The following is an 11258-nucleotide window of genomic DNA, read 5'->3' as shown; positions in this document are numbered from 1 at the left end:
GTAAGGTCCGGTCGCGTTCCAACTACATGCAGAGCTGCCTGCCGGGTTTCGCCCGCGGGACCGGAGCCTGGGCCCCATCGCCTGGACCATCTACCTGGACCTTCCACCCTACCAGCTACAATCCCCGTGTGAGTGTGTATGTTTGTCTGGGATCATAAGTTAAGACTGTAATAAGACGGCCCTGTGTCCTGCTCCTTCTTCTTCTTCCTGTACATCCTTTTGTTTCCTCTTTCCTCCTGTATATTGGTAATAAATTACCTTGTTCTTTCTTGGTTTTCCCTAATCCGATCGCATCCGTCCTTTCTATCAATTGAGTACCTGTGGCACGATCGCAACCGCTCAGAATCGGGTTTAGTCTTTGTTAATAGCTCGGATCGCAGATTGCTAACCGCTCGGCATTTTCCATCTTATCTGTGGTTCGAGTGGAAGTTATTCCCTCGTTTCCAGTGGGCGTTAGTACTTAGGTAGCAGCTAACACCTAGGCCTAGCAAACCCTACCTAACGCCGCACCGGGAAGGACGTTATAACTTCCAGGACTCGGGACGGCCAGCTAAAAAGACAAGGGGATTAACCCCCCCCCCCCCCCTTGATAAGGGGAGCGCCGACCCCGAGATCCATAACAATATATATATATATATATATATATATATATATATATATATATATATATTATATATATATATATACTACATACATATATGTATATACAGACTTGGCATTTAATATGGAATATTTTTTTTGTGGGGGTGAACTTACTTTTCAAGATGTCTTAGAACCAAAAGTTCATTGGAATTATGTTGAAATTATTCTAGATTTTGTTAATGTGACCTTTAAAAGAAACAAAAACCACATTTGACATTTCGAAACAAATAAATTGATCCTTGAAAGTGATGTAAACTGATATCGAACTCAATTCATGAACAGTACTGTGTTAAACTTCTGTACGTTTTCCAGAAGTATCTCTTTATTTTTCACATTAGCCAAATTTTTTTTTAACAAAAACAAAAGTTAAATTACGACTTGGATTACCGACAGTAAAATTACAGTTCAGTACTTCGTGTAACCCCCACGAGCATTCAGGAGAGCACGTACACGTTGAGGCATGCTGTTCACGAGATTTGCCAAGGTTTGGACAGGAATCGCTTGCCATGCAGTGACAATAGCCTGCTGCAATTCACGCACAGAGGTCGGCTGCTGGTCCAAGTGGTCGATTTGACGCGTTAATTCTGCCCACAAGTTATCTATCGGATTCATATTCGGGGACATGGCAGGCCACTCCATATGCTCTACACCACGGTCAGCAAGAAAGTGTTGGATAATGCGAGCACGATGAGGCCGTGCATTGTCATCTTGGAAGACAACGTTTCCTGGAAAAGGCTGCACGAGCAAATGGAAGCAATGTTTCTTCCAGAATGGCCCTGTACTTGAACTGGTTCAGGTTTCCATTCAGAACAACCAGGTCAGTTTTGCCCTCTGCATGAAAAGCAGCCCAAACAGTCACCCCACCACCTCCAGCTTGGACTCTTGGCACTATACAATCTTTGTTGTCGGCTTCATGCACTTGTCTGCACACTCGGATGCAGCCATCTTGACGATAGACCAGAAATCTAGACTCGTCACTGAAGATCACATGATTCCAGTGTCCTGGCTGCCATTGACGGTGCTGTCTGGGCCACTGCAATCGGCGCTGGCTGTGTTGTCTGGTCAGGCGTGGCTTTCTCAGGGGACGCCTGGCACGATAGCCTGCTTGAACCAGTCGTTGGTTGACTAGCCTTCTGGATACAGGCACATTTGTCAGTTGCTGCCACTCAGCCCGAAGCCGATTATCTGACTTGGTACGGTCATTGCGGACTAACCGGTGCAGCTGGCGATCATCCCTCCTTGTGGTTCTGCGGGGACGTCCTGGCCTCGGTATTGGAGTAGGGACACCCCTCTGAGCATTTCGTTTCAGGATCTTTGACACCTGACCTTGAGTGATGCCATACTGCCGAGCAATTGCACGCTCTTTCATGCTGTAATTTCGTAAAACCACCACTCCATGACAAACAGCATTGTCGAGTTGACCGACCATCTCCAGAGGAAGCGGCAATAACTTTTGGAGACGTGCAGCAGTTGTTTTCCACTAATACAGAACGCAACAACCCTTGTATACCCGACTGTGAAGCCAATCATCAAATGCACCTGTCCGTACATTTTGCCACGCCACCTGTGATATAATCCTGTTGTTGACTTCTTGCTGCGACAGACAATCAGTGACATGGTTCTTTTAACAAATAAATCACCATAGTGTAAAAGAAACTCACCAGATTGATATACTGAGTTAAGAAAGTAAACCCAAGTCAAGAAAAAAAAAATATTCCATATTAAATGCCAAGTCTGTATATATATATATACATTTGCTATCAATTGCCTCTGTTTATATATTGGGTTTTGTATAGTTCATTCAATGTTCCTGTCAATGTTGATTCTCCTCACCTGAGTCGGCTGTGTTCCCCCTCCTTTGAGTATATATATTTTCGAGTACTCAGTGACATTTTGCTCTTATTAAATGGAACAGCTGCAGCCTGGCAACCCCAGAGTTGGCATGCAAAAGTGTGCCCTGGTCACCCTGGTAACTCAAAGTGGTAAGTCAGAGCTTTGTCGCACAACCATGCCAGTACGGCAGAGCGGTGAAATAGTTGAGAGAATTGTGACTTTTATGATACAAGCACGAGAGTTGGCACACAGTTGGAGTATGCCCTAAGGAAGATATTTGGCTGTAGGGCCATCGCAGATTTGTCCTGTGACAACAGTGGCGGCTATTTTTCAAAATGGCCTCCATTGCTTGTTATTTTACATATATTTGGTACATTACTGTGTATAAACTGTTGTTGTGGTCATACAAGCTTGACATTTGGCACATAATTAAAGACCCCTAACTATAGGGTTGTCATATATTTGTCCTGTGACAACAATGTTTTTAAAATGGATGCCATTTATATGGTATATTATGGTATATGGTATATGGTATACTAATTTGTATAAACTTGTTTGAATCATACAAGCATGGTATTTGGTACACAGTTAAATATTCTGACTGTTAGAGTCATCACAGATGTGTCCAATAAAAATGGCGCCCAATTTTTAGTGAAATATTAGGCAGATAGGCAGAAGATAGGCAGATAGGCAGAATATGGCAGATAGGTGAAATATTTGGGAGAATTGTGCCTTTGATGATACAAGCACGAGAGTTGGCACACAGTTAGAGTATGCCCTAAGGAAGATATTTGGCTCTAGGGCCATCGCAGATTTGTCCTGTGACAACAATGGCGGCCATTTTTCAAAAAAGGACAAATCTGCGATGGCCCTATAGCCAAATATCTTTCTTAGGGCATACTCTAACTGTGTGCCAAATGCCATGCTTGTATCATCAAAGGCACAATTCCTGCACCTATCTGCCATACTATGCCAAGAACCATGAACACAACCGTGCACAACAACCTGGCAGAAACAACCGCCACCCTGGTGGGCTAATCAGTAAGAGATGATGGATGCATCATGTCATCCTTTGAGCGGCACATTAAGCCTCTAGTCTATGACATATAAATAGATATATATTTTGTACAGTGCATTCAGAAAGTATTCAGACCCCTTCACTTTTTTCACATTTTGTTATGTTGCAGCCTCATGCTGAAATCGTTTAAATTCATTTTTTCCCTCATCAATCTGCACTCAATACCCCATAATGACAAAGAGAAAACAGGACTTTAGAAAGTTTTGCAAATTTATTAAAAAGAAAAAACTGAAATATCACATTGACATAAGTATTCATACCCTTTGCTATGACACTTGAAATTTAGCTCAGGTGCCTCTCATTTCTCTTGATCATCTTTGAGATGTTTCTACACCTTGATTGGAGTCCACCTACGGTAAATTCAATTGATTGGACATGATTTGGAAAGGCACACACCTGTCTATATAAGGTCTCACAGCTGACAATGCATATCAGAGCAAAAACCAAGCCATGAGATCTGTGCCTCGACACAATCCTGTCTCTGAGCTCTGCAGGCAGTTCCTTCGACCTCATGGCTTGGTTTTTGCTCTGATATGCATTGCCAGCTGTGAGACCTTATATAGACAGGTGTGTGCCTTTCCAAATTGTGTCCAATCAATTGAATTTACCACAGATGGACTCCAATCAAGGTGTAGAAACATCCCAAAGATGTTCAAGAGAAATGAGAGGCACCTGAGCTAAATTTCGAGTGTCATAGCAAAGGGTATAAATACTTATGTCAATGTGATATTTCAGCTTTTTCTTTTTTTTATAAATTTGCAAAACTTTCTAAAAACCTGTTTTCTCTTTGTCATTATGGGGTATTGAGTGTAGATTGATGAGGGAAAAAAATGAATTTAAACGATTTCAGCATAAGGCTGCAACATAACAAAATGTGAAAAAAGTGAAGGGGTCTGAATACTTTCTGAATGCACTGTATATGTGTATATATATATATACACACACACACACATACATATACTGTATACATATATATATTGCTCAGCTCATCCTTCCCTTGCACTCTTATCTTTCTACAGCATCCTGGCCCTCCATTCACCGCCAACCCCAATACTGCACTAGAAGGGGCGATGGCAGGTGAAGTTACCTTCTCACCTCTCACTGATGTTGATATGCCCTCAGCTGCCATCTCTCTGCCACTAAGCCTTGAGCAGAAAGCTGCCTTTGCCTTTGTTGCATTCCTCTTCGTGTTTCTGGCCATTCTCATTGTTCGCTGCTTTCGTATTCTGCTGGATCCGTACAGCTCCATGCCCACTTCAAACTGGGGCGAGGGCGTCGATGGACTCGACAAAGGTCAGTTTGACTATGCACTCGTCTGATGTAAATGGATTCTAAAAATCAGCCGAGCAAGACAGCTCGGATGTGAATCCACCACCAGGATTATGATCCGAAGAGACCTTGCCACGTGAAGCCCAGGCTCGAATACTCATTCCTTCGTAATTCGTTAAAACTGGTCATCATGTTCCTTGGATCACGAACTCGTCTCCTGGACAACCATGTTGGGATTGATTGCTATCCTGGATGGATACGTAACTCTCTGTAAGGGTTGAAGTCGTTGTGGATTCTGGGGGAAACCATTGGTTTGAACCCGATGCTGACCTTGCTCCATGAAACTAGATAATATTTGGGCTGAACTCGCAAAGCTTGAGCCATTGTGTTTGGTATTTAAGCATCCTCTGTTTCCAAATACCAGAGCGAGGACAAGCAACTAATTAACCTCATGAGCTAAAATGCTGGAATTTTTATGGATAACAAGAGACCAGTTGGGTTAGTTGCTCTTGTTGAATTGTGCCAAGGTAAGAAAAACGAGTTGCATGCAGGACCAGTAGTCGTACATCTATTTTAGCTTGCACAAACCGATAGCAGCGCTTATGGTTACCTGATTGCACGGACGATAATGTGGGTTGGGAAATCCAGTGGTGGAATGGTCTTCATACATTCCCCCTTTGCAGTGCAGTACTGTATTGCTTTTATATAATATACAACACGTACATGATGGTATTACAGCTTTATCTGAGGACTAGCTATGCCATGTGTATATACCTATTGAATGGAGTCAACGAGCCTGTAGCTGAAGACAATCCGTCTTTCAAACAGGCGGTGTCCAAAACCCTCACGATTTGGAACAGAATGCTTCACACAAAGTGAAAAGCGGTGAGAATCGATTTCTACTTGGACGCTTCCAAGCTCCCCGAACTTTCTACTGAAATTATGAAGTTATCCCTTAAGAAGACCTTTTTGTTTCTTTACGGTTGCTTTTTGCCCTTTTTCCGATTTCCCAAATGCTGGAGGATGGTGTAGACAGTGCAAGGAGAGAAGGACGAGACACAATTGAGCAGTAAACTGAGAATGCGACAAAAAAGTCTGGTTCAGTTGTCTAAACCTAAAAACTGGTTCCACATCAAACACTCAAACAATTCCCCTTTCTCCAGTTGGCAAACAATCGGAAGGTAAAACAATGACACGTTTGTTTGCATAAAAATAAGCTTCATGAATCTACTCCGAACAAACAGTCCTGTTAATCAATAGCAATCCTTCCTCAGGGGAAGTGGAATTTACAGGTTTGTATTTTAGACATTTATCTTTCATCAAATGTTCCATCAACCCAGCCGGTGGCACTGCTAGTTCAACCGGCCTTCTTGGTGGCATTATGGACGAGCGATATTGATATTAGATGAGAGTTTTGGAGAGGGGCTTGGGGAAGGTGCCAGGGGGGAGATTCAATAATATTTTTGGAAAACTGGTACCAAGTGAGTGTTTCTGGAGGAAACGCAATAATATGGCGAGAGGGACGTGTCACGACGTGTAACCTCTCCGGGATTAGCGACAGAGTGTGCAGAGAGTGCGGTGTTGCCAAAACGTATTAAGCGGGTGTTACAGCAAAGTGATAGGTACGGATGGCTTGTAGGATGGCTTAGGCCTTAGAGGCATACTCACCTCTGAGCTGTCTGGCCTGGGTTTGAATATCGACCCAGTTATAAACTGTCATCCTGGTGCTTCACACTCGGTGTGCGCAGTCCCTCATATGGATGTTAAACTGCTGGCACCCGTCTGCTGGCATTAGATGGTCGACGTTAAAGACCCCATGGTGTCCTTTGCGAAGAGTAGGCGAGCTACCGCCAGCACCATGGACAAATTACAAATCCCTGCCCTGATCTCATGTGTCGGAATGGCGACCGCAACAGGATTGTAAACTTAGCCATAGAAACTGCTTCTGCACCGGTTCACGAAATGATCCTGATCAAGCAAAAATGAGTCCAAAATGAAACTAGAAAGACTTACAGGATGTTGTGTGTCTATAAGTGCCTCGGCCCTGTTATAACTTTCGTTTGACTGTGATATCGTTCATGATAATATAAAACCCAAATGGAAATTGTCGGTAACTTGTTCTACTGATAAATACTTGCCTCGCGCATGGAGAGGAGTTGATGAGAGAAGATGGAATATAAACATTGGCTATTAAATACATTTGTGCGTCCGTCTGTGTCAGAGTTTGTGTCTGTCTGTATGGGATTTGTTTTTGTGCCTGAAACCAATGAAACCAAATGTTAACTGCACCATATGTCTGCCTGTACCACTTGATAGGCCAGACAACAGCTAGAGCTAATATGTCCTCCTGCACGTTCCGGCCTCACTTCGGCTGATTTTGAAAACCTGGGATTAAGCCTCGTTGCTTCTGAGCAATTTTGTGTAAGCATTCCACAAATACAAACAATCTACCTTTCTGTCTGCTTTGTCTTATTTGCTTCCGCTTATCAAAAACACCGCATGCATTGCTAAGCCGTTGAACCGGTGGTCTGAGCGCTTCCCCACTTCCGGTCACCACCTCCGCCCCTAATCCCCTTCCATCAGGAGACTTGTCAAGCAATCCCACATCTTACGAAAATTCACCAAATGTCCGTCCGTATGTGTCCGTCCGTCTGTCTGTCTGTCCGTCCGTCCATTCCCAGGTACCGCAAAAACGGCTGAACCGATCGCAACGAAATTTTGGGTGGGTAATCCTGGGACCCCCTGGAGTAAAATAGGCTATATTGGTTTTCCATTTTCAGCTTTTGTCTCCAGCATTTTCAGGTTTGGACTCCCGCCTAACGTTATTGTCCCAGGTACCGCAAAAACTGCTGCACCAATCGCAACGATACACCTCCATGCCCGTGGGATTCCCACGAGTGACCCCACTAGTGAAAAAAATTACATTGTACCATAGATCCATGACCGACATTTTATATCCTCACTACAAGAGAGATGTTTGGCTGTGTCACCAATCTTCTCAAAGATGGCCAAACGGATCTCAGTCAAACTCTCAGAGGTTCATCAGTGAATGTCGGGGAGGGTTTTGCGCACACATACACACACACACACACACACACACACACACACACACACACACACACACACACACACACACACACAAACTTTAAAAAAAAAAAAAAGTTGGATTTTTAAAAATTGCTCTCTAGTACCTAAGCCTATGTAGCGATGTGAAAGGTGATATTAAAAGATCCCTGATCCCATTATTTTGTGGGTGTACGGAAGTGTTTTAGGCCCTCACAAAAAAAAACTGGAAAAACAACAACATTTGATTTCTTTAAAATCTCAACAGGATTAGAAGAGCACCGGCAACACCGGCTACCCCTGCTAGTACACTGATAAGCAATCAAATTGGCCACCCTAAAAGGAGAGAATTCATTTTTAATAAATGTAGTAGAGAATTTGGAGAAGTTCTTCATTGGAGAAAAATTAATTTTGAGTTCAGTGGAAAATATTCCAACTATGGTGCCTTTAGTCAGTTATACATGATCATCCCTTCGAGATATACAAATGGACATCACGTCACACTTGTAGATAATGTCCTGTGCAATGGGAATCCAGAAGGTCTCAACATACGGGGGGGGGGGGGGGGGGGCACATTTGTAACATGACAAGAGTACATATGACCTGGAATTTGGAAAATAATCAATCCAATGCAATCCCCATCGAATTTGAGGTGGTGGTTGGGGTTCTAGATTCAAGAAAGAGAAACATTATAACCTCTCTCTTGCCTTGAAGAAGGTCTCACACCTGAAAACCACCTTCTCTCTCTCTCCCACGCTAATTGGAACACCTCTCTCAACAATCAATTGAGAAAAATCGTTCTTAGTTTTCCGGGACGCAGTTCAACTCTAGTCTTTAAAAAGATTAGTTTTCCATCATATTGTTATGGCCGGAATGTACGATATTTCGCGTCTGCCCGCATTAGTCGGTGAACGTTAAAGATCCCAAAGTGTCTTTCACGAAGAGTAGGCGAACCATCGTCGGTACTCTGAACAAATTTAAAAATTCATGCTCTTCCCAACAAGGGGCACTGCACCTCTCGTTAATCATGGTCACTGCATCAAAGTGTGTGGGCAACACACCTTACAAAGGAAAAAGACCGGAGTGCCCGCTGGTTGCGTCGGTGCCAAATGAGAACTGCAGGGGAGTTATTCAATCGGTGGCATTGAAGGAAGAGACGTCAGTGGCAGCAAACAGAGTAGATAGCACACATTGGGCTGTTATTTATGGCCTTTGCAGGTATATCAGATTTAGTGCAGCAAAAACAAACGAAATTGATCTCCCAGTCTGCAAACGGCATTTTGTCATTTGTGCCACTGTAAGCTGATCGAGTCGCAAACAAAAGGAGGAAGTGATCCAAATATGGGGAGGATCAGAGTAAGGAAGGTACAATGTTTGGAGAAGAACTCGAGGATGGTCGTGTGGTCTCTGCGGATCATTATAGGGTTGGTGGTATGTTTTTTGACAACACCACCATCAAAGCCGTGTAAAGGGTCCTGGACACACCCTCTCAGGCCACAGGAGTTGTGCTGGGCACACTCTCTCAGGCCGTAGGCGTTGTGCTGGGCACACCCTCTGAGGCCGCAGGAGTTGTGCTGGGCACACCCTCTGAGGCCGCAGGCGTTGTGCTGGGCACACCCTATCAGGCCACATACATTGTACTGGGCACACTCTCTCAGGCCGCAGTCGTTGTGCACTGGACACACCCTATCAGGCCACATACATTGTGCTGGGCACACCCTATCAGGCCACATACATTGTGCTGGGCACACTCTCTCAGGCCGCAGGCGTTGTGCACTGGACACACCCTATCAGGCCACATACATTGTGCTGGGCACACCCTATCAGGCCACATACATTGTGCTGGGCACACTCTCTCAGGCCGCAGGCGTTGTGCACTGGACACACCCTATCACGCCACATACATTGTGCTGGGCACACCCTATCAGGCCACATACATTGTGCTGGGCACACTCTCTCAGGCCGCAGGCGTTGTGCACTGGACACACCCTATCAGGCCACATACATTGTGCTGGGCACACCCTATCAGGCCACATACATTGTGCTGGGCACACCCTATCAGGCCACATACATTGTGCTGGGCACACTTTCTCAGGCCGCAGGCGTTGTGCACTGGACACACCCTATCAGGCCACATACATTGTGCTGGGCACACCCTATCAGGCCACATACATTGTGCTGGGCACACCCTATCAGGCCACATACATTGTGCCTGGTACAAAAGATAGGGCGATGACGTGAAGAGCAATTTTTGGTTTGTATAACTCCAGGACTACTTGGGCATCACTGATTTGGTTGAAACATCTTTCTTATGTCAAATTACATAACAATAGGCGCTGGTAATGTCTGTTTTATTTTATGATCGCAATTTGCAGTTATTTTACTCGAGGCTACTCATTAATGTTTGTTCAACTTTTATGCCCTCATACTATGAATGTGCCCTTTGTGTGCATGCTCTCATGTGTATGCGTAACTGTTTTGGATGGAGTAAATGCCACTCACATCAAGGATGGCTGAGCATTTAAAAAAATCCGCTCGTTATAGCCCAGTGGGATGAAGACCCCACCTAGAATCCTCTCCTCTCTCCTGTTTATTGGCTCATCCTATTCCCATCCCTCATTCTTCTTTCTCTTTCTAACTACAGGCCCGGTGTCTGTGCTCTGGTTGCTGAACACCCGCCTGTTCAGGCTGTTGGAAGGCCTTCCAAGTTTCTAATACCCAGTTGATGTGCTGTGTGGAATAAGCCAATACATATACAAATATTTTCATCCAATTTCGAGTCGTTTTCTCTATTCATTCGCAATAGTCTGTCACCTTCATTAGATCCTGGCAATATTCCTGATTGTAATACAGTTCTCACCCTGGTGACAGTAACGTTAACCGGAAACATGAATAATACAACAACAACAAGGTTCAAAATTCCGAGCGTGACATTTGGCACGTTGGAACTGTCTTCTCTGGTCATGGTTTGGTGAAAACTCAGCCACCGAATCTCCTTACGGACCGTAATCATCAGCAGAGGAAATCACATAAACCCAGCCGTACGCTCTTTTGGAATCAATGAAATCTCAAGCTTAGGCCGATGACATCTCATCGCTATGGGTTGTTTGTGATTCGCATCCGAGAACATAGTTCACGTTGCTGGGATCCCAAGTTCAAATCCCTTGTACTGCATTGATTTTTCAATTGTTGCTTAATGTCCTTGTAATTCAAGTAAAAGTGCACCGATGTGTCCTTAAGTCCTTGGTCTGCATGTGATTTATGAACAGTTTCCTCCATGAGCCTTACATACCAAAAAGCCAAAGTATTATAGGACAGATTTGAGCTATGGAAATGTCTTTCTCAATACATTCTCAGCTGCTCACAGTGTGCA

The 11258-nt window shown here is 44.2% G+C and overlaps 1 protein-coding gene across 1 annotated transcript in view; it reads left to right on the top strand.

Moving 5' to 3' along the window:
• LOC137434181 (uncharacterized) overlaps nt 1–7278 on the top strand; it is an 11131-nt gene extending 3853 nt beyond the window's left edge. The window contains exons 2-3 of the mRNA XM_068126934.2: nt 6–128; nt 4573–7278. Coding sequence (XP_067983035.1) covers nt 27–128; nt 4573–4872 — 402 coding nt within the window. The 5' untranslated portion in view covers nt 6–26 and the 3' untranslated portion in view covers nt 4873–7278. The remainder of the gene's footprint in view (nt 1–5; nt 129–4572) is intronic.
• The last annotated feature ends 3980 nt before the right edge of the window (nt 7279–11258 follow it).

Source organism: Myxine glutinosa, chromosome 10 (genome assembly GCF_964187855.1).
Source record: "Myxine glutinosa chromosome 10, kmMyxGlut1.1, whole genome shotgun sequence".
Lineage (NCBI taxonomy): Eukaryota > Metazoa > Chordata > Myxini > Myxiniformes > Myxinidae > Myxine > Myxine glutinosa.
The sequence above is the reverse complement of the archived record's forward strand: the minus strand, read 5'-3'. Positions and strand labels throughout refer to the sequence as shown.